This window comes from Lontra canadensis, unplaced genomic scaffold, assembly GCF_010015895.1.
Source record: "Lontra canadensis isolate GAN:19392208 unplaced genomic scaffold, GSC_riverotter_1.0 scaffold14, whole genome shotgun sequence".
In the NCBI taxonomy this organism is placed as follows: domain Eukaryota; kingdom Metazoa; phylum Chordata; class Mammalia; order Carnivora; family Mustelidae; genus Lontra; species Lontra canadensis.
The window spans coordinates 2361882-2389870 of NW_022631008.1; the positions used below are offsets into that span (position 1 = coordinate 2361882).

A 27989-nucleotide genomic window follows, 5' to 3' on the forward strand; every position below is an offset into this window, starting at 1 on the left:
GGCTTACCTACTTCTAAACAATTACTATGGTAGTGTTTAAGAAAATCCATTCTAGAAGCAATACAATAAGATGCATTGTAAACATTTTGATTACAAATGTCTCTGAATCTGTCACAGTAATGGCAGTACTATTTTGTAAAAACTTTTTAAAAATCCGGTTTCTCATGATCATAAAAACTGTCTTCAGAGACCTAGTTGGGGTGCTTCTCCAACTCCTCCAGCCAGCTGAAATACTGCCAGGCTCACTGCATGTGCGAGGCTATCCGCATTTTCCTGCAGATTACATGAAAGGAGATTAGATGGGCACTAGCATCTATCAGGTAACTTGCAACTCTGAGGGAAGGGGAAGGAAGTTCTTGATTTTGTTTCACTAACATATTCAAATGAAATTTTTTTTTCAGTAACAAATTCCAAGACTCTTAGAAGATTTTGAGTTTTCCACTTATTTAAGGCAGGTGAGTCCTTAACTGATTTTATAGTCTAATTTGGTCATCATTCTGAAACTCAGTAATTCATCTAAACCTACTCCTTAGAAGCAAGGCCACAACTGGCCTAAAAGTAAGTAACTGTTAAGATCCCAGATGGCCTAGGCTTCTGCCAAAAAGCTGCCAGCTCCCTTATAAAATGCCTCCGTCTGAGGGCCTGCTCAACCCACTCTATATTGCCTCTGCTATGCAAACACTGTTATCAAGGGTTTAAGATGACGGTGTATGAAGAGGGCAAATTTTAAAATTCCACATCATGAGGTCTTTACCCTTATCTGGAGAATACCAGAAGGCAATGCTGTTTCAAGGTAATTATTTTAGAAAACAAAAGTCCAGAGACAAAGGGGTGCCTCAGTGGCTCATCAGTTGAGCGTCTGACTCTTGGTTTTGGTTCAGGTCACGCTCTCAGGGTTGTGAGATGGAGCCCCACACCCAGCTCCATGCGGATGCTTGTCTCACCCTCAGCTCCTCCCCCCAACTTGTGCACTCGCTTTCTCAAATAAAAAAACGTCCAAAGAGGAATTTTAATCAGCATATCTGATGGTACCAGTTAATTTGAACACGGACCTCAAAGCTGGTTGTTTCATAAAGCAGCACAATTATGTTTTTAAAAGAGGGGAAGAAAGGATAATCCACTTCAGGCAACATAAAGCAAACCAAGTCTCTGTTACTCATGCCATAGTGAGAAATAGGGCATTTTCAGGAAGTCTGGAATAAATCAAAAGTATTTGGGAAAATAAACTAAGTGGGTCTAATTTTGCTCAACTACTGATGAAAATAATTTTGTATTAATAATATGAACCTAAAAATCTGCATAAATAAATCTCAGACATTAAACCCTTAATTATCATGGTGATACTGTTAACACTATTAAAGTAGTTTTTTCTCCCACCTACCACACCCACTACCCATGTTGTCAGACTCTCACGGCACATTTTTTCAACAGAACTGTCCTAGCTTACCTGCGAGTCCGCTTCTGCATATACTCGGACTATATCTTCTGTACCAGAAGGCCGGACAAAAGCTCGGGAAAGCTTGTACTTCTTCACCAGGTCATTGATGGCCTCCTGTAGCCCCGGAGGTGTAACCACTTGTCTTTCAGCATCAGTGGTGCTAATAACTTGCCTGTCTGCAACCTATGCACAAACATGTCCTATTTATCACTGTATCACACTTCCTTGCAGAAGCCTGACCTCTTCAACACAATTCCAACCAAAAGACTGTGGCCATTTCACTTTAATAGTAACAGATCTACATTTCAGCTTATTGTACCCCCAGGTGCAAAACTGACAAATAGTTAGGTACCAGAATTAGCATAGAATGTAACTGCATTGAAATTTTATGGGGCCCCTGGGTGGCTCAGTGGATTGAGCATCTGACTCTTGGTCTCAGCTCAGGTTGTGATCTCAAGGTCATGAGATCAAGTTCTGCATGAAGCTCTGCGTGGAGTCAGCTTGAGAGTCTCTCCTCCCTCTCCTCTGCCTTTCTACCTGCTCACAAGTTCGCACATTAAAATCTTTTATAAAAAATTTTACAATTTTTTATTTCTGACAAAATTAGTTATTAGTATCAGTTGTACAGCTTTTCTTCTATCTCTACAGTTAGCACTAAAATAATGGCCAGTAAGTACTGTAGGACTTAAGCCACTAAATAAATAACCATAAGTATTTTTATAAAGTGGAAAGTAGCAACCTGTTATGTAAGAGGATCATAATAAAAATCATCTAAATATGCCAAAAACTAATCTGAACAATCAGTAGCCATTTGTGTGAACTTGGGCTTTTACTACCTCTTTCTTTCACAAAGACTACCTTTGTCTTTCACAAATGCTGTTGGTGGATATAGACACTGGTGTAAATCTGTACAGACATTTATATGAAATGCCTTTAAAAAAAAAAAAAATTCTCTCCCTAGCCCACAGATCCTACTTTGCAACATCTAGCCCCAGGAAAGTACATAGGAACCAAGAATCATGCCAAGGAAATATTTTCATTTGAAATGATAGGTATCAGGATTGCTTCAGAATAACAAGGGGGAGATGGAGAATGGTAAAGGACAACAGTTGAAATCTGTTGAAGCTGAGCCCATGAGGGTTTCATTATCTTGTTCTCCCCATTTACATGTTTTAAGCTTTCTCCATTTACATGTTTTAAGCTTTCCATAATAAAATCTTCATTATAAATAATAATATGTATCACTTTTTCTTTAAAGTTTGTAAAGTGAATACGTCTCAAACAACTGAAGATTTGAGAAAATAACATGATATAAGGCATTTTCTATGCAATATAAGGCATTTTCTATGCAATATATGTACACAATGAAATGTGAAACAAAGGAAATATTTTTATATAGAACTTGGAGATAATACATTTTAGTTAATGTTCAGAAAAGAAGTAATTTTAAAATCTCGCTCCCACCTTAACTTTGAGCTGTCTGTTTGGGAGATCTGTATAAAGAGCATCCCACTGCTGTACAGTCAAGCCCTTCAGGATCAAGACTGCCTCAATCACCAGCATGTCAGAAACAGCATCACCAGCGGTCTACAAGACATAATGGAAGAAAGTACTTTAACACTAGCAAAGCTTAGATATGAATGCTCTTAGATAACCAATCACAGTATCCTGTGCTTCCTTCCTGCCCCCACACAGGATTATTAAACTGGACTGGATGGAGAAATGAAAAGGGAATGGAAGGCCTGGAAGGCCATAATGAGTTACACCAAAGAACACCGAAACTAGCTCTTGAGAAACTTTCCTCTCACCTTCCTCATTGTAAATTAGACTGGATAACTCTTAAGGTTCCAGTATTAACATTCTATGACTCAAATTTTCCTTTATAACTAGATCTCTTGAGATACCGTACCATGACAACAGAAGGCATCATGGGGGTAAAGTGGTGTAAGACACACCTGAAGATGGATCCATACTCTTCACTTAGTAGCTCTGAGCCCTTGGTTTCTTCATTTATGAAGTGGGAATTATAATAACCCACCTCCCTCTGTTATTGCAAGGATAAGACAATGAGGTATGTCAAGTGCCTTGTATGTGCAAGATAAATATTAGTTCCATCACTTTTCCTCGTCCCACTCTTCTTCCACTGCCATACTGTAGACTCTAATCTCAACGATGCAACGCATATACAGAGAGACTAGAGAGCTGACTCTTGACTCTAGGTGGAAGTAACTCCTTATAATTTTCATCATAAAACACAGGAGGAGGGAAGCACATCAATGTTCTATCACATTTCAGTGTAAATCTCAACTATATATAGCACTGTGGCAAGGAAGCTCCAGAACTTTGCTACTTTAATTATTTTCAGGTGCACCTAGGTGTCTCAGTCAGTTAAGCATCTGACTTCCCCTGACGTCATGATATCAGGATCCTGGGATTAGGCTCCCTGCTCCCTGGGAGTCTGTCTCTCCCTCTGCCCTTTCCCCCCATCGATCTCACTCTAACAAAATCTTTTAAAAAAATTTATACAGCATACTATTCTGTCTTCTGAATAACCTAAAAATAACCAGGAACCTGCCACCCCCCCTTCCCAGCTCTGACCTGGTTAATCAAGTCGATAACATTTTCAAGCATCTTAGCAGCTTTCCTTTTCTTATCTTCTAATTCTCTTGCTAGTTGTTTTATCTTTGTTTCAGCAGCTTTACTAAACAGTACCTGTAATAAAAGCATAAAACACAAAATCACAAAACACTATCCATGCCCCAGGCATCCTAGCCAAACCACTGTAAAAACTCTCAATGAAACTGAACAAACTGAGGGGGAAAATAATGGTAGCCTTAGAATGAATGAAATTAAAAAGATCAAATCAGAACCCAAAAAGATACTACTGGGGAGGGAGGGGATTCATTTATAAATTACAAAACTGGTTATCAAAATTTAAAGAGCTGATTACAAAGAAAATACGCCTGGCAGAGGCAATGTACATAATGAGTTCATTGTGTTTGCCCCTCAGCCAGCTGCAGCCATCCTGTGCAACCAGATTTTTAAGCCTATCTGTATCCATTTTACTTGGAAGAATATGTGATTCAACATAAGTAGTGCAGTTTTCTTGTCCTAAAAATTTTAAGGACATAAGCTAAGTAAAAGTAGAGGGTCATCGTATTTATCATATTATGGCAAATAGTACCAAGGATATTATATCCATCATGCTCCTCAAGATTCCTGTCATTTTAAAATTCTTTGGCCATGATTTTAGTGCCTCCCAAGGCTCAACACTACAGTCAGCACTTGATGGAAATAAATGTTTGTTGGTAAACTAAAATACACTCTGGCCAGTTTTTGCCGGAACACAGCCATACCCACTCATTCACTTTACACCAGCAACAGAGACCTTATGGCCCAAAAAGACTAGAATATTTACTATCTGCCCTTTAAAATCATTTATCAATCTCTGCATTAATTAGATCACTGAAGTTATATTTTAACTGCATTTCCTAAGAACTTGTTATTTTTCTTATGTTCAAGGACCCAGAAGCCAGCTCGGAATTAAGGAGGAGAATAATCTGACCCAGATAACATATTTTCTGTTGGCCACCTCCAATCCATTTATGAAATGAGCTGAGGTATAAAAATGTTTAAAAAAAATCAACTTTATGAATATACTAAAAGCCACATAATAAACTTCAAAATGGTGAATTTTAAGATACGTGAACTGTATCTCAAACTTTTTTAAACATTCTACCTACAAAATGCACCCTAAAAATTAGCTTATTGCTAATTACATTCATTTCTAGTTGTTCATAACTTAATTCCCAAGCGTTCCAACACTTCAGGTCACCACAGCTACTGAATTTTCCTTTTACCACCTATGGCCAGTTCAAAGAAAAGATTTTAAACAATATGTAGATGATCTGCTTATTAAAAAAAGAACGGCATGGTTTTTTGTTTGTTTGTTTTTGTTTTTTTTGTTTTTTTTTTTTTTAAAGATTTTATTTATTTATTTGATAGACAGAGATCACAAGTAGGCAGAGAGGCAGGCAGAGAGAGAGGGGAGGAAGCAGGCTCCCCGTGGAACAGAGAGCCCGATGCGGGGCTCGATCCCAGGACCCTGGGATCACGACCCGAGCCGAAGGCAGAGGCTTTAACCCACTGAGCCACCCGGGTGCCCCAAGAACGGCATGTTTTTTAAGAAACAATCATCTCTTCATACTCAAAGAAAATTATCAATCTAAAAACCATTCTCACAACACATAGGAATATAGTAAGTTAACCAAATAATCTTACTCTACCATCACACCAATCATTTCAACAAAGGGGGATATAGCCTCTTACCATCCAGATACAGAATCCCCATCGTTAAAAAAGTCCAGCTAAAGCTGGTTGTAGCTGATTAGGAGGACTTACCGTCCCATGCCCATTTGCTTCGAAATAAACTCCAATGTCAAACTCTTGAGCCTTGTGGTGTAAATGTTTTACACCAGTTTTAGTACAATAGACAGGTACCTATGACAGATATTTAAAAAGAAAGATAACAGCAGTTATTCAACGGCAAATGTTTATTACGTACCTACTCTCTCCCAAGGATAGAACAGGGAACAAACCTCCTGGAGCTTGCTACTGAGGCAGACAATTAAGCAATTAAAATACAAAGTGGTGTTAGTATGGAGGAGAGAAGGCACTGTAGAAGCCCACAGCCAAGGAAAAAGCAAGAGAGAGCCCCCAGATAACATAATGAAAGATTATAATTGGGGAGTGACATGATCTAACTGTAGAAAGCTCAGCTACAGGAGAATGGCTTATAAGCAGTAGGGGTCTGCAAGCTTTTACTACAAAGGGCCAGATGATAAGTATTTTAGGCTTTACAGACCATATGATCTGGGTCACAATGGCTCACTTCTGCCACTAGTATAAGAGCAACCACAGACAATACAGAAACAAATGAGCATCGCTATATTCCAATAAAACTATATAAACACGTGGCAGACTGGATTTAGTCCACAGGCCCGTGTTTGCTATCCCCTGGCTTAGAAGGTTCAAAGAGATTGATTAGGAGGTTTCTAGGACTAATCCCATTAAATTATGGTGGTCAGACTAGCAACACTGTGCAGCCCAAGTCTTGGATGGATCTGAAAGAGAAGAGTGGTTAAGACGGACAGTGGCACAACTGCAGAGATCAAGATCAAGTGAGATCAGCATTTGACTGGATTTAAAAGACCTCAGGAGGGGCGCCTGGGTGGCTCAGTGGGTTAAGCCTCAGCCTTTGGCTCGGGTTGTGATCCCAGGGTCCTGGGATCGAGCCCCGCATCAGGCTCTCTGCTGGGCAGGGAGTCTGCTTCCCCCCCTCTCTCTGCCTGCCTCTTTGCCTACTTGTGATCTCTGTCTGTTAAATAAATAAATAAATAAAATCTTAAAAAAAAAAAAAAAAGACCTCAGGAAAGGCTAGAGCTCAAATTACTTCATCCATCCATAGGAGAATGGGCTGATGATTAACAGTTTCTACTGTGTTCAGTTTCTTAAACAGGGTAGCTTACCTATAAAATTTTTTTACGACAGAATGTAAGAAATTACTAAAACATGTAACCCAAGTACTGGGAATAATCCTTGTGACGAGCAGACAACTGGGCCAGTTGGAGGGCCAAATGTGTTTACTAGAACCTTAAATTGGGTCACAAACTCACAGCCTCCAGATGTGTCTTATTTTGTGTGCCCATTTCTTTGGAATTTTGCATCAGTTGCCAAGACTTAAAAAGTAAGAGGTTCACATAAAAATTCAGATTTTCAGCTTGTCTTCGAAGAATCTGACTAAAGGCAACAACAGCAGGCCTGGTGGGCACTGTTCCTAGTCCTTTTCTCCCTGCTGCACTTCTTCACCTCACCTATCCAGATTCTACAAGAATCTGACCTTGCCAGTCTTGCTTAAAAAAGAATGAAAAGGCAACAAAAACTAGTAAAATGCAGAAATTTGAAAAGGAATACATAAAAGTTGGAAAATACACTAACTAGTGAGAAACATCTAATTGTGGCCATGGACCCTCTCACTCACTCATGGAGCAGGGAGTGTGGCTGTTAGGGCAAAAAAATAGGTACAAAACTACTAATAGATTGTATCCTCAGACCAAACTTTCCCTGTGAGCCTGAAGAGGTCCTGTACCCGGGCTTGTCTTCCTCAGCAAGAATGTCCTACCCTCAATAACTGATCAAAGTCCTCACACTGTACCATCCCCGGGGTAACATCTAATTACCCAGCCTGCCTTCAGGAGTTAAGGTAGATTTAGCCAGAATCCTCCCTGACCCCTGATGACTGCTCAGTAACTTTCCATCTACCAGCACCCTCCCCTCTTGTTCCCTGGCTACAAAATCTCCACCTTTCCTTGTTGTATTAGAACTTGAACCCAGTCCGCCTCCCCCACTGTGAAACCCCAAAGCAATAGTCCCTATGCCTACTGAATAGGCTCACTCCACAGGGCCACTTGTCACACGGTTTTTCGTAAATGTGCCTGATAACTGTGCTGGCAATCAGTGTTTAGTCCTTACCAAAAGAATAATAAAGGCTCTCATATCTCTACAAGAAGTAGTTAAGTGGCTGGCTCCTCGCTCTAACAAATGGAAACTCTCAAGGGCCTGGGAGACAGGGGTGCTATCTTCCCTGAAGTTCACATTTCAACGAGGGGACTCCAGACCCTTATGGGAAACATGCCTGAGCTATGAAACTTGCTTAGCCTTTAAAAAGATTTACAGTCATTATAAAGGAGGCAGAGAAAGAATTTACAAGTTTTCTAAAAGAAATGCTCTAAAAGGGAGGCAGGAGAATCTCTCTTTTCACATCAGGGACCATTTTTCTCCTATTTTTGACTTCTACTTACCCTTAAATGGACAACAGCTCAGTTTCATGTATTATATTCATGTATAACAATCTATTCACCTACATGAGGGCATTGTTTTCCTCACAGAAATATCTTAGATTAAGAAGCTACCAGAAAATGGAAATGGTTCAATACCTTCATAACTTCTTCAAGATAGCGTGTTGAACTTCCATTTGCATACGCAGTTTGTACAACACCAATATTCAAACTTTCTCCAATCTAGATAAAAACAATGATAATTGCCTGGCCATCAAAGGTAAAGACACTAACTACAAAAGCAAACATATAATGAGAGTTCTAAAGGATGACAAAATCATCACCCAGTTTCAGCTGTGTCTTAGTTTATGCAATAAAATGCCTAAAATGAAAATTTACATGAATGCCAGAAAAAAAAGCTAAAATACTTTTAGCTGAGCATTATTTAAATTCCGTTAAGAATCCTTTCTAAAGAAGCTTGTGATTTCTCGCTCTCGTTTTTTAAATAAAAATCTGTACTGTATTCTTAAAGTATACCTTTTCCCATATTATAATAATTACTTCTCATTACATTCTATACATAAAGCTGGCCTAAGATTTCCAAAAGAGCGAAACAGAATAAACCTGTCTCACATTATTAAGCATATTATAACATATTATAACAAGCTCTCAGAGGATGAGATTTTCTGTTTAAACTTGAGGCTTTGGGAGTGATGCTGGAACTCTCATTGAAGTCAGTTATGAGGAAACCAATGAAGCTTCAAATCACAACCGCCAGTATAAAGAAGAAGAGTACTACCTTCAAGTTCCAAATGCCCCATGCTGAAGTGACTAAAATTACCGGATCTTCTTGTATTTTCTGGCCACAAAGGTAAGGAACTCCTTAAGAATAGTGCCTCTGAGACATTCAAATGCCTGTTAGTCACCAATTAGTCTTGTTTTAAAGGGCAGTCAGTCACCCCACCATACCTCCAACAGGAGCTCTTTAAGGAAACTGCTAATTAGTGTTGCTATCTTGTCTCCATCTATGAGATGAAAGTGACCATCTACATCAAGGTAGTAATAAACAATTCTGTCTGCATCTCCATCAAAGGAACAGCATCTTTCATTAGACTTCATTTCCATTCCTAGCACACAGAATTTTAAAATGCATTTCAGTCACAGAAATGGGAATAAACCTCCATATAAAAAGTTTTTGTCTTACATTAGTTACAAGGGAAAAATATTTCACTAAAGTATGATCATGACTAGCCTTATCGTACTTAAAATTATCCTTCCAAATAAAAGCCAATGTCTTAATCTTTAATCTTGAAATAGTATAAAGGTTTATTATTTGTTTTTATAGGGTAAATTCACAGCTAACTGGCAAAGAATTCTATGCTGAAACTTGATGTAATATTAGAATAAAATTCTGTTTTATAAGCCAGTAGGTTTGGCAAGACAGGTTCCCATATAGTTTTTTGAAACTACAGGTATTTGTGAAAGCAACTAACCTAGTATTATGATGTCCTTTACATATAAAAAATAATCAGCAATAGATGATGTGCTTTATTTCTACTAGAAGTGGTTTTTTTTAATTAACATATAATATCTTATTAGCCCCAAGGGTACAAGTCTGTGAATCACCAGGTTTATACACTTTACAGCACTCACTATAGCACATACCTTCCCTAATGTCCATAACCCCACCACCCTCTCCCTACCACCACCCCCCCCCACCAGCAACCCTCAGTTTCTCTTATGGGATTAAGCGTCTCTTATGGTTTGTCTCCCTCCCAATCCCATTAATAGAAGCGGTTTTTATTTAATTCCAACACAAGTGGTTTTTATTTGTTCACACCATCAGTAACAAGAAACACTGGTAACTAAGAGCAAAGAATTACAACCTGCGAGAGAAATATGGCTTGTGTAATTTACATAAAGTTATCAAAATCTCAGCAACTGTCATGTCAAACTTACTAGAAAATTTTGCTGTTCCTTAGTCATGACAGCAGCAGGTGGACAAATCCAACAAGACAATTCCGTGAGGAATACAAATATAAGGCTGCCTATAGGGCATAATGCAGGCTTCAGGAAAAGTGAGTGGGGCCTATGGTTTTGTTCATACTATAGCTTTGTAATGTGGGGCCACCAAGTGCAACAGTCAAGAAAGAACTCTTGAGACATTTTACAGTACAAAAAGGTGCTTTTATTAGAGCAGGGACAGGACCCATGACCAGAAAGAGCTGCACTGTGATTGTGAGGCATGACTGATTATATACTTTAAGTTTGCACCGAGGCAGTATGGGGGGGCGAGGGAAGATGATCAGAGATAAGTTTCTAAAGAATTTCTGCATGCTGAAAGTGAGGTTTACAGGACCTTGGCGATCTGGTTATTGTCAAGATAAGGTTGCTTTTAGTCTATTAGTAAACATCAACATGAAGGCAGCCTTGAGTTTCTTGAGGTATGTCACACTCTGCATGTCTCAGGTATTAATGGGCTACAAGTTGTAAAGAGATTTAATTTTAGCTACATTTTTCTTGCCTTTGTTTATAATTTCAATATTATAAAATCACATAATTTCTAAATGGCAACAATTAAACACACACAGCAGACCAAACAAAACACATCTGCAAGCCAAGCACGACCCACCCATTAACAGTTTAGTATCTGTAATGCAGTTAAACAAAGAACACCTCTTAGTACAACTAAAGTCTACAGAACAGTTTTCCTCCTAATATACCAACTGTAGAAAATAGTGATTTTGCAGATAATTCTAATTAAGCAGAGTTGCATTCCCTTTCCACAGTGTTCTAATTCAGATAAGGTGAAAAATGCCACTTACTACTGCTGGCCTTTAGATCAGTAGTTCTCAAAGTGGGGTCCCAGACCAGCACCATTAAGGAATGTTAGGCACTTGATAGAAATGCAAGTTCTTATCGTACCTAAATCCTACCTCAGACCTACAGAATCTGACACTCTGGAGCAGAGCCCAAGAATCTGCGCTAATAAGCCCTCCAGGTGATTCTCATGCACGCTACCATCTTGAGAATCATGGCTCCAAAACACCAATTTCTGATTTTGCTTCCCCACCACCTCCAGAGATTTCCTACACACGGTAGGAGCCGTGTACTTATGGGCAGGGAGCAGACCATGTTCTGAATGGCACTGCCAAGTAAGGAGATTCCCAGATGTCTCAAGCAGCAGCCAGGACTAGCTGCATGACTCCACTCACTCGGCCACCTCCATCTGGAAATCAGATTGGTTTCAAAGAGCTCTAAAAGCAAATTTTCTACATACCCTGTGGAGGTTTCTGATGACTTTTCACAAAGTCAGCCCCACATAAATGGTTGAGTTTCCCTCTGGTCCCATCATTAAACAGCTGAACTGACAGCCCCTGGGTGATGTAGTGTTCCATTTCTCTCAGCTTCAGGGCCCCTATGCCATTTGCACAGTCAACTTTAAGTGATCTATTTTCATCTCCACTGCAAGAAGCCTTAAAAGGAAAAGACACACAGAAGAAAAATCTCAAGTTATAAAAGAGTGAAACATAAAGCACATATAGTTATATGTAAACATCTTCCACTGTTTCAGTTACCTTAACTATTTTAACCTGGGAAACAAAGGGTACACACATTCAGGTGAAAATTGTAGAAAACTAAAAATTTAAAAACTGTTTTTTGGGTGCTGACACTAGAACAGTTTCACTGACTGAATAACTTATGGAAATGGAGCTTTGTCAAAATTTAGACTCAGTTAAGCAGGGTCCCTTTAAAATACTCCTGCAGCCTGTATTACATGACAGGCATTCAAATATGGGAAAGAGTGTACAGACAGAAGAGCAGGATAACGCCGGTCATTCTCTTCACAGTGCATAATACCGCTGGGCATGTCCGGGTTTTTCCTTGTCCGTCTCCTCTCTGGCCCATCCTCACTTCAGAATATCAACTCTATGAGCACAAGGGCTCTGTTTTGGTTAACAACATGCACTCAATATTTGCTGGTCAAATTAATTACAACCCCCAAATCTCAACCAGGTTTAAGAAGCTAATCGACCCAGAGGAAAATCTTTCTCAGCAGTGAACACCTCAGATGTCACAGTGCCAACAGCACCTAATATTAAACCTACAAGAAAATGCATCTGAGTATTTATGAAACCACAAGAACCCCATGTTTTCTCTCCAATGATCTCAGAATGTACTATATGCCTTGCCAAGTAAATGCCAACAGACATTCAGCAGCATACAAGGGTCAAACCTTGTGGGGCCCTAGAAAGATAAAGAAAATACACCATATTTTTGCAAAAAGAAGAAACAGTGACAAACTAAGTTAAATTATTCAACAGATGTTATTTGAAGCATTTGCTTAAACGCTAAACCACATTCAAGAGATTTTCACCTGCTTGGTAAGCTCCATAAAAGCCTTAGAGAGTTTCTCATAGTAACCTTCTATGGTTGCCTTTCCATACTGGCCACCAGTATTTCGACAGTACACCATGTAGTGCAGCTGGGGTGTTGTTAACAAGCCATAATCTGTCAGAGGAATACAAAAAGCAATTTGTCACATTTCTTAATAAACAAAACAAAAAAGTTTAAATGGATTCATACCATATGAATTTGAGAGTGACCCATCTTTAAAAAAAGACATCTCAGAAAACTAAAATGCTAATTTCCAAACTATTCAGAAATATGCATAAATATCCACTGAAATCATTACAACTAACTTACGTTATGATGTTGTGATTTATAGTAAGAAATAGAGAATTGGTCTTTGTCTCCATTGCTGGAAGGGCTTCTAAACCCTTAGAATTTCTAAGTGATGGCAGCAAGGAATTAACTGTCTTTTGTTATGCTAATGAGACGACAAGGAAGGCTCCCAGAGCCCCCTAAGATGGGGCTGGTTGCTGGGGAAACCAACCAAGTGATTAGAGTTGGAACTTTCAATCTCTCCCTTATTTCTGGGTTCCTTGCCACTCCAGGGAGAGAAAAGAAGGGTTAGAGACTGCGTTCAAATAGCAACGGCCAATCACTTATTGGTCATGCCTATGTAATAAAGCCTCCATAAAAAAAAAAACAAAAGGCTGGGGTTTGGCTTGGTAAATGTGCACAGACTGGGGAAAGTGGTTGCCCAGACAGCAAGGAAGCTCCATGCCCCTTCCCGCATACCTTGCCCTTTGCAGCTCTTCCAACTGGCTGCTCCTGAGTGCTATCCTTTATAATACACTGGTAATCTAGTAAGTAAAATGTTTCTCTGAGTTCTGCGAGCACTTTAGCAAATTAATCAAACCAAGGAGGAGGGTGGTGTCAGAAGCCCAGGTGACTGAATTCTGAAATGGGGGGAGGGGAGGAGACTTGTGGCACTGAGCCCTTTACATATGGGATCTAAACCTACCGGCTAGGTAGATAATGTCAGAGAATTAACTTAATTGGTAGTTAGAAGAACACACACATTGGACATATACTCAAGTCCAGATGAAATATGAACTACTACTGATGACTAAAAAAATAATCATTTAGGGGTGCCTGGGTGGCTCAGTAGTTAAGCGTCTGCCTTCGGCTCAGGTCATGATCCCAGGCTCCTGGGATCGAGCCCACATCGGGCTCGGCTCTATGGGAAGCCTGCTTCTCCCTCTCCCATTCCCCCTGCTTGTGTGCTCTCTCTCTGGGTCTCTGTCAAATAAACAAATAAAATCTTAAAAAAAAAAATCATTTAATATGGGCAGGTAACATAAAAATAGAGCAATATAAGAAAATAATAACTGAGTTCTATTTCCAATAACAACTGCGTAATTCAGATGAACCCTCCTCCTGAAAACCACCAAAACCACTAGATAAAAGAAGTATCTCTTTTTTAAAAAGCACTGCTGAGCCATTAAGTTATAGAGGACTAAGGCCAAAATGTCTGTGAAGAGAGGAACTCCAAAATTTGAGCGCTGGGAACCCAGTTTTGCCGTGAAACCGTAAATTCACCTACTGCTTTTGGTACAAAAAATCTGTGCTGACCCAAGATGGGAAGGAAACCCAGTTAGAAGTCCAGCCCCTCATGAAGCTGAAACCTCAAAGAACTATTCTGCAGTGCAAGGCTGAGTCAGAACGGAATTAGCTCCAAGTGCCCACTCCTAGGAGATTTGTCTTGACACCAAGAAGACCAGGAGATAATCCATCCCTGAAGGGCTGTCACCAGATAGGCCTCCCCCGATTTCTAGCCTAAATCACATAACCACAGGGGTCCAGGAGAACTCCATCATCAAAACAACTTGTCATCTACCAGTCAGGTAGCACCCCCAGCCACCCAAGCAAAAGCAATAACCAAACTTTGCCACAGAAAGAGGCCTTCACCATAAACCTCAAAAATGTTCCACAAATAATTTCCTAATATAAACAAGCAGCTTATAGACAAAAATAGCAAACCACACAAGAAAAGCACCAAAAGCAAAAGCAAGAAACAGGAGAAATAGCAGAGATGAACCAATATTTAAAAAATATTCAGTAACTAAACCCATCAGAGGTCTTCAAAGTCAAGCACAAGAGTTTGGACTATAGACAAAAAGTCAAGCTACTAAGCCCTGCAGGTATACAACAGAAATGGTATTTATTAAAGGCAGTTATGGCTCTGATACAAGGATCGCATGAGAGGAGGAGGAGGAGGAGCTCAAAAGAGTAGATCAGCACTTAACATAGTTTAGTGGAGGTGTGTAAGGAGAGGAAAACAATATTCCAAAAGACTTACTCAAGGCCAGAACGAAAGGATTTTATGACCAACATCAACATTAGCGAATAAACATTTACTCAATAAATTTTTACTCAAAGAGAAAATGACTATTATGGAGTTAACTCACCTGTTCCACCGATCAACCCAGAAACCAAGAAGCCATTCTTCACAGCTCTAGCCTCATCAAGTATCACAAAATCTTTTCAAGTCACTACTAATTTCAAACTTTTCCATTCTCTTGCTATCATCACTTTTTTTTTTCCTGTCATCACTCTTAAATGAACTGTTGTACAGTCTCTTTTCCTTAGAACCTTCCTATCTCTCTACACAAAAGTCAGAGTGAAAAGCCAGAGTGACTGACTTAAAATGGAAATGTGATCATATTCCCATGCATAAAACCCTTCCAGGGAGTTCCTGTGCATTTGAATTAAAACCCAAATCTTCACCACAACCCACAAGGCTTCGGATGTTATGACCCATGTTATGATCCCTAACCTTATCTACTAGCTTCCCCCATCCTCCTTTTGCTGTGGCTACATTGACCTTTCATTTCCTCAAGTACACTAAGCTGAAGGGAGAAATGATGGAGAGGTTAAAAATAAAAAATTTACTCTCAAATTTTTATAGACTAAAACATTAGAAAAGTGATGGTATAAACAGTTTTAGGCCAAATGAAGCTGGGGTAAGGGCAGATCACCTAAGTGGAGACCTCACTCAACCAGTGCTTTACAAATTGCAGACCTGAATCCCTGAGGGGTCATGGAATCCACTTTGTGAGACCCAACCAGCAGTTTTGCGTTTTTTGTTTTTTGTTTTTTTAAATAACACAGATGAATGCATGTCATGCAGTGTCAGTATTACTTTTTGATACTTTTGTGTCAGTTATACATACAAGTACACATACACACATCATGATACAAAATGTGTTTCTTACTGTAAGTTGTGAGTGGCCTGAAATAAACTCCCTGGAGGGTTGTACATAGCAGGCAGTCAAAAATGTTTGATAAGCTAATAAATGAAAAGTTAAACTATACATAGGTGGAGCTTTGACTGTAAAGATGATCATTCAGAAATCAAGCAGAATGGAGAGAGAAATAAGGAACATCCATATGGAGAGGGTGAGCCCACATAGAAGACTGAGAAGGAATAGTGGCCAAGGAAGTAAAAGCTTCAAGAAAGAAAGGAAGAGGTCACAGTGTGGAGAGCTATAAGACAGCAACTGGAAAACTTCAAAATATAAATTCTGAAAGTTATTTTTTAGGTCACAGATCCCTTGAGTATCTGACAAAAGCAACGACTCTTCTCCCTAGGAAAATACATGCACCAGTAACACTCCACACACTGTATCAAGAGGTCAGCCAGGTCCCTGCAGCTTAACCACACATTTCCCAGGAAGCCCAGGCCCCAGGCTAAGAATCCCCACTTTATAAAAACCACTGGATTTGGCAGTTAGAATTCAGATGAGTGTTGAGAGAGATACTTCGCTGAAGGGACAAGGATGGAGACTGCCTGCAGTGGGCTAAGTAATGACTGGAAAAGCAGAGAAGTAAGCCAAGAGAGCTCTTGGAAGAGGCCAAATTAACTTTGAAAAGAAGAGCACAGGGCAAGTGGAAAGGAGGTTAAAAAGGTCTTTAAATGAGAAACTAGGGAGATAATAGGGAAATCCACCTCCAAGCAAAATCGAGTCACTGCGTTTACAAGGGGCATGACTGGTGAGAGAAGAGAATTCTAGTCTCCATTTTCTGTCATGTAATTCTTCATTGGATAAAATAAAACTACCTGCCAAAACTTAAAATCAGATTATGTAAGTAGGCCAAAGATATTTTCCACCATCTGACAGGTAAATCAGATGTGATCAGCTATTTGGGACTACATGATATTGACAAAAGCTCCCCAGAATGAACATCTTCAAGTAACTTGAAAGGTTTTTATATCAGGAATTTGGCCTTACTAAAGTAAGGTAAGATCAGTATTTCTTACATATAATCTCTTACAGCTAAAACAAAATATGCACATCCAGAAAATTTTTTTAACTTTTTTTAAACTTAAAAAGCTAGTATTTTATACCTAGAAGTTCATTTTTTTTTTAAATTTTTTTTTATTTGAGAGAAAGAGGGAGAGATTGAGTGCATGTGCAAATGAGGGGAAGGGCAAAGGAAGAGAATCTTTTTTTTTTTTTTTAAGATTTTATTTTTTTACTTGACAAAGAGAGATCACAAGTAGTCAGAGAGGCAGACAGAGAGAGGGAGGAAGCAGGCTCCCCGCTGAGCAGAGAGCCCAATGTGGGGCTCAATCCCAGGACCATGAGATCATGACCTAAGCCAAAGGCAATGGCCTAACCCACTGAGCCACCCAGGCGCCCCAGGAAGAGAATCTTTAAACAGACTCCTCAGCAAGTATGAAGCCCAATAAGGGGCTCCATCCCAGGAACCATGAGATCATAACCTGAGCCGAAGGCAATGGCCTAACCCACTGAGCCACCCAGGCGCCCCAGGAAGAGAATCTTTAAGCAGACTCCTCAGCAAGTATGGAGCCCAATAAGGGGCTCCATCCCAGGACCCATGAGATCATAACCTGAGCTGAAAACAACAGTCTGATGCTTAACTGACTGAGCCACCTAGGTGCCCCTGTACCTGGAAGTTCATTTTTTAAAAACTTCTTTTATCTATACTTTCAAACTTTTCTAAAATAAACGGTACTACTTTTACAACTTTCTTAAAAATTAAGTTTTTTTAAGGTTAATTTACAACTCGGGATAGCTACATACCATGGAATTGACCTTCTAAAACAGTCACACCATCTATTACAGACTGTGAAAGTTTCTCACTGCTGGGCCTAGAAAAGAAAAGGAAGAAAATAACACATCCCATCCTGAAACCAAGAGATGCTAATTCTGAAAGCAAATACAGAAATTATGTGCTACAAATATCAGGATAATAGGTTCACAGTATCTGAGCTGAAACCTGCAAAGTTTGAAAACCCTGCAAAGATAATACAGGTAGAGTATTAGCATTTTCCGGCAGCCTTTTACAATACATTTCTTGGAGTTTGGCTTTCAAATGAATTTAGAGAATAAATATAAAAATACATTAATTACACCACACCCAGAAACCTTTTCAAGTTTGACTGTAACATATACATTATCTAAAAACAGTAGCAATAAATACTGAATGCGAACACTTCATATAATGCAGTACTGGGTATTAAACCACCAACGATATAGAACTTATTTTTCATTTGAAAAAAATCAGAACAAATTATCTGCCTGAAAAGAAAGGAGATAATAAAGGAAAAGATAATAAATAAAAATAGAAAATAAAGGAGATAACTGCCTGTAGAAAATGATGTTCTAGATCATTTAAACTAGTTAATTGGTAAGAGGTAATTACATGTGGGATGGCTTTACCATGGGATAATAATTTGTTTCAGAACATAAGTCACTAGGCTACTTCTGATACATATAAATCCACAATTAATGGTATTTAGAAATCTCTCTGGTAACACATTAAGGATAAAATACCAGACATTATCCTAATGTCCTATCAATAAGACTATGACTAGAAATTTCCTTTAGAAAGATACTCTGGCTAAAATGAGATCTCACAGTAAATCTTGAAACAGAATCCTTCTGTTTCAACGTACACTTTTAATCCAACATTTTACAGTATCTTTTTGTAAAGGAAGACGAAAGCTGCCAAATATGGCAAGCAGTCCCCTCCTGTCCATGGTTTCGCTGGCCATGGTCTGTCACCCGAGGTCAACTGTAGTCCAGAAGCAGATGATCCACCTTCTGACATACCGTCAGGTCAACAGGAGCCTAACACTACATCACAATGCCTACATCACATCCTCTCTCACACACGCATTTTTATCATCCCACATAATCACAAGAAAGAGAAGGGGGAGTACAGTACAATAAGATATTTTGAAAGAGAGAGAGACTACACTCACAACTTTATTATAGTATGTTGTTACATTGCTTTTATTATTATTGTTGATCTCCTACTGTGCTTAACTTATAAATTAATCTTTATCATAGGGGCACTTGGGTGGCTCTGTTAAGCATCTGACTCTCAATTTTAGCTCAGGTTATGATCACAGGGTCATGAGATCAAGCCCCACCTAAGGCTCAGCACTGGGTGCACTGCCTGGGATTCTCTCTCCCCCCACCGGCTACTGCCCCAATTCGTGCGCTCTCTCTCTAAAATAAATAAAGAAGATCTTTAAAAAATTAATCTTTATCAAATTATGTATATATAGAGAAAAACATAGAGTTCAGTACTATCCATGGTTTCAGGCATACACTGGGGGTCTTGGAATGTATCCCCTGCAAATAAGAGTGGGGGGGACTACTATATGTAGAAATAACATATTGTTGTTGTTATTAAGATTTTATTTATTTGACTGAGAGAGACAGAGAGCAAGAGAGGGAACACAAGCAGGGGGAATGGGAGAGGAAGAAGCAGGCTTCAAACTGAGAGGGAAGCCCGATCCAGAACTCCATCCCAGGATCCTGGGATTATGACCTGAGCCACCCAGGCGCCCCCAGAGATAATATATTGTTTTCCGGTAAACTCCAGCATGGAAAAATGATATAAATATATGAACCAATAATAATGCAGATTATGAGATGAATCTATAAGTATTAAATTACAAGCAAGTGTTCTTCCTCTGTAGGAATAAGTAGTAAATCTCCAGAAGTAAAGGGGTGGGAGAAATATGTACTTCTCTCAGGTCAGGAAATAGGTATTTTCATACACTATCTTATGTAATCTTCACAAAAGCTCTGTGTTGGGATTTAACATCAACATTTTAGAGATGGGCCTATGGAAGCTCCAAACATGAGGTAACCTATCCAACTATACAGTGTTGGAGCGGATTAGCTCCTACATCCTACTAAAAACAAAAAGGCCAAGTAGGTAGAGGAGCCTCTTAGGGGAGTTCCACTTAATTCTTTCAATTTATCATGAGTATTAAAACTAACGCAATCACTTAGGTCCAGTTCCCAAAACTGCTTTCACCAGTAATGTGATGGTCACCTGGTATCTCTACCAATCACTACGAAGGCATCTTGTTGCAGATTCACGGCTGCTTTCACACTGATGTCCATCAACACTCTTGGCATGTCTTGTTCCTCAGCATTTGCCAAACAGGTAGCATGTTCCTCCCAGGACGGTGCCAACATTTCACCCAAAGGATCAACCAATTTTACCCCATTGTCTTCCTTAAAAGAAAAGCAAACAATAAGCCATCTGTGCATATTCACAAGGGTGAGCTGAGGAAGTAAACTCAAGCTGTTTTCCCCTAAATAAGACACTGACGGCAGAGTGGCTTCGCCTGTGACCGTATGGCATGCCAGGCAGTGGACTAGGTGTTTTTTAATAAATCCTCATAACAAACATCAATCTTACTAATAATCCTATTTTTATTCCAATCTTACTTTGGAAAAAACAGAGATTCAGAGCAAGTGAATTCACCACCAATTACATACCAGGGCACAAACGGAGCGGAATGAGGGCACCAAGAGATCCTCCTCATTATGACCCTGGACTCTTTTAAGAACATACTGGCCAATGTATCAAAAGTGGGTGACAGAAGCTGAAAACTGACTCCCAATTCTGTTCTGCTCAAATTTTGGGGAAGAAATAAAGTGTAGTTCAGAGTAAATGTCAACTGAAGGAAACAGTTCAGTATTATTTTAAGAAGTACTTTAGAACTGCAATAAATAGAGGCTTCAGCCCACAAGTCATTAATTGTGGTGATTTAGACATTCAGACACACTTTTATAATGATCCACATTTACAAGCTGGAGTGGGGGTAAGAGGAGGTTATAATCCTTCACAGACCTACACAGCTTTAATTTGCGGCTGATTTAGCAACAAAGGCAAAGTCTCATGTTCTTGCCATCAAATAGAGGCAAGTTATTCAAACTACATATTAGTGAGCTATCAGCAGTATAAAATAAAACAGTTAAACTGTGTCAAAAAGAATATTTTGCTTAAAAAAAAAAAGTTGGGAGTGCTTGGGTGGCTCAGCCGGTTAAGGGTCCAACCCTTGTTTCGGCTCAGGTCATGATTTCAGGGTCATGGGATCAGGATCAAGCCCCACGTCAGGCTCTGCATTCAGCAGGGAGTCTGCGTAAGATTCGCTCTCCCTCTCTGTCTCTCCCTGGCTCGCACTCTCTCTTAAAAAAAAAAAAAAGTAACTGTCTAACACTAGAACCAAAATAACCTGCCCAAAGCCCACTTTTGTATACATGGTGCCACCTGTCTGTTCATTCAGAACAGTAAACTCTTCCTTACTATTCCCTAACTACAGAAAACGGGTCTACGGGCGCCTGGATGGTTCAGTCGGTTAAGCAGCTGCCTTCGGCTCAGGGTCCTGAGATCAAGTCCCACATTGGGCTCCCTGCTTAGTGGGAGGAGTCTGCTTCTCCCTTTCCCTCTGCTGCAACCCCTGCTTGTGCTCTCTCGCTCATGCGCGCTCTCAAATACATAAATAAAATCTTAAAAAAAATAAAAAAAGAAAACCAGTCTAAAAAATTTTCAAAATGCACTAAATCTTTTTAAATATTTGCCCTTCTCCCCACCTTGGCTCCAATCTCTAATCCCTACTAAATTAACACAAGTAATACTTCTTGTTACTGATACTGTCTCAATGCAACTAACTTGGAAGGACATTCTGTTATTTCTTTAATAGGGACACAGTCCAAGAAATAACTCTCATTCTCTCCACACCCTCTATAGTCATGAGCTAAATGACCACTCATCAAGAAAAAGCCATTTCAGGGGCGCCTGAGCAGCTCAGTCATTTAAAGGTCTGACACTTGATTTCAGCTCAGGTTGTGTGTGGTCTCAAGGTTGAGAGATCCAGCCTAGTGTCACGCTCTGCCATTAGCGATGAGTCAGCTTGGGATTCTCCTTCTCCCTCTGCTCCTCCCCTTGCATGTACTCTCGCTCTCTAAAATAAATTAATCTTGAAGAAAAAGCCATTTCGGGGGCACCTGGGTGGCTCAGTCATTAGGCGTCTGCCTTCGGCTCAGGTCATGATCCTAGCCAGGGTCCTGGGATCATCGGGCTCTCTGCTCTGCTGGAAGCCTGCTTCTCCCTCTCCCACTCCCCCTGCTTGTGTTCCCTCCCTCACTATCGCTCTGTGTCAAATAAATAAATAAAATCTTAAAAAAAAAAAAAAAAAAGCCGTTTCAAAAACAAAGGCACATACTGAGTAGGCACATTCCTAGAATTAGATTTTGTACTTTGGGTCAAAGTGCTCAGACACTAAGATGTGTTCTTGTAAATAAAGGTTTGCTTTATAACAGCACTAAAGGCGTTACCTCAGGATTATGTGATGCAGTTACCATGACTCCTATTGTAGACTTGGTCTGTTTTGACCTCAGGACAGCTAACAATCCCATGCGAAACATGACATGATCAAGATGTTCTGCTTTTGTTCGAAAACCAGCAGTCCCATATTGAAGAACGAGTCCACTGGGCTTGGCGTGTAATGCTGAGTGTTCTTTTACAGCATCTAAATCCATGTCTACAAAATTAAGGAATATTTTTCAAGCAAAAGAAATTTTTACAGGACCATTTGCTTCAACAACTGCCACCCTGAACTAATAGGTCTGCCTCATTCTGAAACCCCACAAAAAATTTTTTGAGAAAGAAAACAATGGTACAATAAAGTTCTGGAGGTAGACATTACCTAGAAGATCCTGCCCAAATTGTATCATTCACTCCAGGGCAGATGGTAATTACCCCAACTCATCTCTCATTTTGGCTCCAGGGCTATTCCTGGACACAGGGTAAATTTAAAATGGTCTACTCTCAACTAAAACGAAGATTCCACACATAGACTCATAGACTCCTACGCAATCAAAGATTACCTCCCTTCACAAATGGAAAAACTTAAGCTTGGACCTCAAATAACCTAAATTTACATGGGTAGTTAGTGACAAATGGGGCCTAAGGTTATACTGTCAAAAGGACTGGGACTACATATCCAAAATATCTAGGAAATCTGTTGGTTCTTCTGTTATTCTTCCCAGACCACACACACAGAGACACACGCCCAGAGGAAAAGGGAAGGGCAAAAGCTTCCTCTCTAAGACTGCCCCAACCTCCTAATGTACCTCACAGAGGATTTTTCTATTTTTGTAAGGGAGGATCAGGACACCCTTCTAAATTAAGCTCTGAAAGCAACATCTTCCTTTTACCTTTAATTGGCTCCTAGCCCACTAGTAATTCCTTCTCTGCGATACTCCAATTTTAAGTGAACCTTGGGGGTTTCCAACCTCAGCTGTATGTACTTCTTGGATCAGTCCCATTCCCAATTAGCCCAGGGATGAGCACCAGTCCTATCTTGTTTTCTTCATTTTCCTTCGTTGCTTCAATGAACAAAAGTTAAAGGAAATGGTGAAAAATTTTTGCTTTTGTCCAGCTAGAAAAAACTGGTATTCAGCAAGCTAATTTAGTTTGGTCCAAAGTGACCAAATCTCTTTCACAAACATCAATACACTTCGTTTAAAAACTGACCATTCGGTAATACATCATGATTACTCAGAAGGGCCTAAACCAGTCCTGTAAAATCTAGGGGGGAAAAAAAAAAATTATTTATTTATTTATTTTATTTTATTTTTTTTATAAAAAAGATAAAACGCTTCCACCCTTTCAAAGCGTCTTCGGTCCTAAAACTACATTCAGTGAGTGTGCGAATGCTTTTATTCAAAGCACTTAAGAGCCCAGTGACCACTCTAAAAAAGTAGAGAGCATCCCCCTTCCTCCATTCAATTATCAACCGCTTGTTTGTTCCGCTTCCCTTCCAGCCCCCAAATGGCCGCACCTTTCCCAACTCTCAACCCTGAGGCACCACCTCCCGCCCCAGGTCTCTGGGCCAGAACACCCAGCACGAGACCCTCGGGCCCGCTCTGAAGGCGCAGGGCGGTGCGTCCCGCGCGCGGTCCGCGGGTCAGTCCGCTAGCCTACCCGCAGCCCATCGGTAGGCCGAACCCTTACCGACTGGAAACTCCATTCCAGTCGCCTAGCTTAAGAGCCCCACTCACCTCCGCCAGAAGATAACCCCCTCACCTCCACCTCACAGAACTGATCCGCGGCGGCACCTCCCACCTACTGAAGCTCTCCGAACCCGCAGACGTGGCCCTGCGTGTCTTCCGGTCCATAGCCGCGCCCCCCCCAGCCAATCACGGCCGGGGAGGATCTGCCGGCCCCGCCTCTCCTCGTTGCGGATCATGCGCAGCTCGCGCCTGCGGAACTGCGGATCTCGGGTCTGACAGGGTTTGGGGCTGTTTCCATTGAATGACCGGGAAGGGTGAGGCCCCCGCGGTGGCCCAGGGGTTGGGGCCGAGGGTCGTGGGCCATCAGAGCACTGCGACCGGCAAAAAACGCAGTCCCCGCATCCAAATTTGGGTCTCAGAGGGTGGCAGTCTTGCGTTCCTGGGAAGCCAGGGTTCCTAGTGGTCGCAGATGGGGGGTACCAAGCCTGATTTGGGGCATCTGACAAGGTGGCCTCGGGCATTTCCCCTTTACCCGCATCCCCATCTAGATCTTCGAGGTTCATCTCCCCAAAGTGACTCCCGGAGCCTTCTCGAGCCGCTGCCCCCACCCCATCTCTCCGCACTAGCTCACACTAAACATTGTTTCATTAATGTACCTGTAAGATTCCCCCTCAGCCTGGGCCCCTCGGGACAGAGGCCAAATGGACCCAAATCGTCCGGAGCTATCAAGATGCCATCCCGGGGTGATGTGGCTCCCCAGAGAGTCGTAAAGGCCCGCTCGGGAGGGGTCCTTGGCGCTGGGGCCGAGGCTCCGCAACTGGGGGCGGCGGGGCCCTCAAGACCCCAGAACCTAGGGATGCGACCACAGCCTCTCCAGACTGCGGGCCTCCCTCGCCACAGGGCGCAGCTCCGCCCAAGCCGGAGACCCTACTGGGATTCGCAAGTTGGGCTCCTTGCCTCTCCCAGAATTCAGGCTTGCAGAGTATCTGCAGGGGTTTGCGAACCTCCTGCAACGGAATAATTTGGAACACCTGTTGAAACTCCAGATTCCCGGATTTGAAGCGGGGGTGGGGGTGGGGAGGTAACGGACTGGGAATCTGAATTTTAACGAGGTGTCTTAAGGGATGCTGTGCATACTAGACTTGGGGGTTGAGAGATAAAGCGAAGAAAGAGTGTAAGCGTCCCCTGTTTTTGCCCCTAGCTGTCGGTGCATAGCGTTCCTGCAAAACTGCTGAACGGAAAAGGACCTTCGGGAAATTTCTCTGGACACCGCTGAAATTAACAAACCTAGTGGCCCTGGGCCTTTCCAGTTTTTCCGGGCAAGTGGATTTCGAGGCAACATGTCTGCTTCAATGAAAGAATGCCTGCAGCTTCAGCTGCTGGAGATGGAAATGCTGTTTTCTATGTTTCCTAACCAAGGCGAAGTAAAACTTGAAGATGTAAATGTCCTGACGAATATAAAGCGATATTTGGAAGGCACGAGGGAGGCGCTGCCGCCAAAAATTGAATTTGTGATTACCCTCCAGATTGAGGAGCCCAAGGTAAGTACTCTGCGTTGTTTTCATTGTTGCCAGGTGCCCGGTTTTTTTGTTTGTTTGTTTGTTTTTGTTTTTTTTTTAGTGGAAACACTTGGAACATGAGATTTTTGTCCAGGAAGCAAATAGAGAATATTCCAAATTCATATATCCTTTATTTGTTTGAAAGTGAAATGTGTAAAACATGGGATGCCCTTGTAAATTGTCTTCAATAAATATCTTGAATTTTACATAAATATGCACATCTTTTTAACAAATATGTGGTGTTTTTATTAAAAACGTCTGGCAGTCTCATACTACCATTACTATTCTGTTCACTCACGTTTTTTACAGTTCCAACTATTGTAGTATATATTGTATTGTACATGTATCATGATTTTTATAAAGCTAAATATTGCCTTTAGCAAAACTGACTTGTAAGGAGTGGATGAATGTTTCTTTGGTGGCACCATGACACAAAGCAAATACAGACAGGAAATCTAAATCCTTAAAGTGAATTTACCTTCATCTTCTGATCCATTGTCTCTAGCAACATGAGCATAGCATAGGTAACAAGTGGACTAGGCTTTTGAGAACGCCTCCTCTAGTGATTTCCTGCTCACCCTTCAGCTGTCATTCCCTTAAAGAAGATCTCCTGCTTCCCAGAGTGACTTCTGTCTCACCAGTCACACATTTCATCAGATCCCTGTGCTTCTCACCGTTGAAATTAAGTACTTGCGATGTGTAATGATTAGTTTAATGTCTTTCTCCTTTACGAGGCTCTGGTCTTCAGGAAGAGCAGAAATTGTGTTGCATCTAGCTTCTTCACTTCTTCATCCTAGCATGGGGTCCCTGACACATGGTGAGCATTCAGTAAACACTGGAATGCGTAAATGCATAAATGGAAGAAATAGCGTATGTGGTGTTCTCAGTACAGTCTCTGGCCCATAGCTGACAGTAGTAGCGATAACTGTTACGTTTATCAAAATCATGCCGTTGCCACTGATAAACTAGCTTAGTTGATTTTCTGGTTCTTAAATCTGTTTGATTTTCATTTTAAGGTGAAAATTGATTTGCAAGTAGCCATGCCTCACAACTACCCCTACGCAGCGCTGCAGCTATTCGGACGGTCGTCTGAGCTCGACCGACAACAGCAACTCCTGCTCAACAAGGGTCTCACTTCCCACATAGGGACTTTTGATCCAGGTGAGCTCTGTGTCTGTGCCGCAATCCAGTGGTTGCAGGACAATAGTTCCTCCTATTTTCTGAACAGAAAGCTTGTTTATGAACCATCTACACAAGCAAAGCCAGTCAAGAACACATTCCTCCGAATGTGGATCTACAGTCACCATATATATCAGCAGGACCTAAGAAAAAAGATTTTGGATGTTGGGAAAAGGTTGGATGTGACTGGATTTTGCATGACAGGAAAGCCGGGTATAATCTGTGTGGAGGGCTTCAAAGAGCACTGTGAGGAGTTCTGGCACACAATTAGGTACCCCAACTGGAAACACATTTCCTGTAAGCATGCTGAAAGTGTCGAAACTGAAGGAAATGGAGAGGATCTGCGCCTTTTCCATTCTTTCGAAGAATTGCTCCTTGAGGCCCATGGCGACTATGGATTAAGGAACGACTATCACATGAACCTGGGCCAGTTCTTAGAATTTCTCAAAAAACATAAAAGTGAGCATGTGTTCCAGATATTATTTGGTATTGAAAGTAAAAGTTCAGACGCCTAGGAAGCTAGTAAGAGGCCTGTGCTTATAATTTCTCTAAGTCGGTATTTCTGTGAATAAGACCAAAATAAAAGGGCCAGTGGCTGTTTGGCATCCTCTGTGAGACCCCTAGCCCCACAATTTTTACCTGGTAATGAAACACAAAGGCCTTTTAACTTTATAACAGTGCAATTGTGATGTTATCTCTATGTTCTTGTGTTAACTGAAAACTATTTAATTGTAAATTAATAAAAACAGTCAATTTAACCAGCAAAACTGACTTGATTAAAGAGGCGTCCAAAGCCTGTAATTAATATCAATAGTCAAACTGCAGCTCTGAACTCATACATAATATTCCTCTCTCGTGCCATCAGCACATGATGACGCAGCACATTTTCTTTCTTTCATTATTGGGGAATGGATTCTAAGTCAAGTTTAAAGTGAGAAGAGCACATCTTGACTACATTCCTTGCTTGAAGTTAAACCCTCTGTTTATAGTTTTTTTCTTTTAGTAAAACTTGATCCTGACTATGGTAACAGAGGAATCAGAGCAGCGAAATCTCAAGAGTAATGAAGATGACACGTAGTACTCTGTGTTCTCTGCCGGGCTGTTTTCACCAGCTGATTCATGATATTAAGGATAAGGATACCATAATAGTCGTAATTCTTATACCCAAAAAAAGATGTGGTTTCATGCCTACAAAGTGTTCCCCGAGTACTACATAGTGGCAGCCTTCGCCTGTGCACCAGGACATATTGTTTGTAGGATGGGAGTGTTGAGG

General features: G+C 40.8%; 2 protein-coding genes and 1 long non-coding RNA gene across 9 annotated transcripts; 2 read left to right on the plus strand and 1 right to left on the minus strand.

Annotated features, from left to right (window-relative positions):
• Positions 1-71: 71 nt before the first annotated feature.
• Positions 72-24653, minus strand: PGM3 (phosphoglucomutase 3). Of its 5 annotated transcripts, XM_032858024.1 has the most exons (14): positions 24027-24058; positions 23181-23351; positions 22299-22504; positions 20005-20189; positions 17733-17800; positions 12653-12786; positions 11555-11750; positions 9244-9401; positions 8434-8517; positions 5840-5938; positions 4037-4150; positions 2903-3025; positions 1448-1621; positions 72-273 (listed from the first exon to the last, which is right to left on the minus strand). In XM_032858024.1, exons 3-14 carry the CDS (start codon positions 22500-22502, stop codon positions 184-186), a joined length of 1629 nt encoding a protein of 542 aa, XP_032713915.1. In that variant the 5' UTR covers positions 22503-22504; positions 23181-23351; positions 24027-24058; the 3' UTR covers positions 72-183. The 5 variants fall into 5 exon arrangements, with proteins under 5 accessions (XP_032713915.1, XP_032713917.1, XP_032713913.1 ...); XM_032858026.1 differs by lacking the exons at positions 23181-23351; positions 24027-24058 and adding an exon at positions 24635-24653; XM_032858022.1 differs by lacking the exons at positions 23181-23351; positions 24027-24058 and adding an exon at positions 24091-24110.
• LOC116868047 lies at positions 207-1587 on the plus strand. The gene is made up of 3 exons (XR_004382729.1): positions 207-320; positions 402-455; positions 1432-1587. It is a non-coding gene; the product is annotated as an uncharacterized LOC116868047 (long non-coding RNA).
• RWDD2A (RWD domain containing 2A) lies at positions 18877-27938 on the plus strand. Of its 3 annotated transcripts, none has more exons than XM_032858029.1 (3): positions 18877-18928; positions 25180-25519; positions 26554-27938. In XM_032858029.1, the coding sequence occupies exons 2-3, from the start codon at positions 25319-25321 to the stop codon at positions 27229-27231; spliced, it is 879 nt and encodes a 292-aa protein (XP_032713920.1). In that variant the 5' UTR covers positions 18877-18928; positions 25180-25318; the 3' UTR covers positions 27232-27938. The 3 variants fall into 3 exon arrangements, with proteins under 3 accessions (XP_032713920.1, XP_032713918.1, XP_032713919.1); XM_032858027.1 differs by lacking the exon at positions 18877-18928 and adding an exon at positions 24137-24292; XM_032858028.1 differs by lacking the exon at positions 18877-18928 and adding an exon at positions 24137-24248.
• The last annotated feature ends 51 nt before the right edge of the window (positions 27939-27989 follow it).

What these genes read in the sequence shown, in the direction of transcription:
- PGM3 (XM_032858026.1), bottom strand. Translation starts at nt 22,502, where the DNA reads ATGGATTTAGATGCTGTAAAAGAACACTCAGCATTACACGCCAAGCCC. An exon ending in GTGATTGGTAGAGATACCAG is followed by an intron (nt 17,801 to 20,004) that starts GTGACCATCACA and finishes TTTCTTTTCTAG; the next exon opens with GCCCAGCAGTGAGAAACTTT. An exon ending in TTAAAGAGCTCCTGTTGGAG is followed by an intron (nt 8,518 to 9,243) that starts GTATGGTGGGGT and finishes GTTTTTATCTAG; the next exon opens with ATTGGAGAAAGTTTGAATAT.
- RWDD2A (XM_032858029.1), top strand. Translation starts at nt 25,319, where the DNA reads ATGTCTGCTTCAATGAAAGAATGCCTGCAGCTTCAGCTGCTGGAGATG. An exon ending in TCCAGATTGAGGAGCCCAAG is followed by an intron (nt 25,520 to 26,553) that starts GTAAGTACTCTG and finishes TTTCATTTTAAG; the next exon opens with GTGAAAATTGATTTGCAAGT.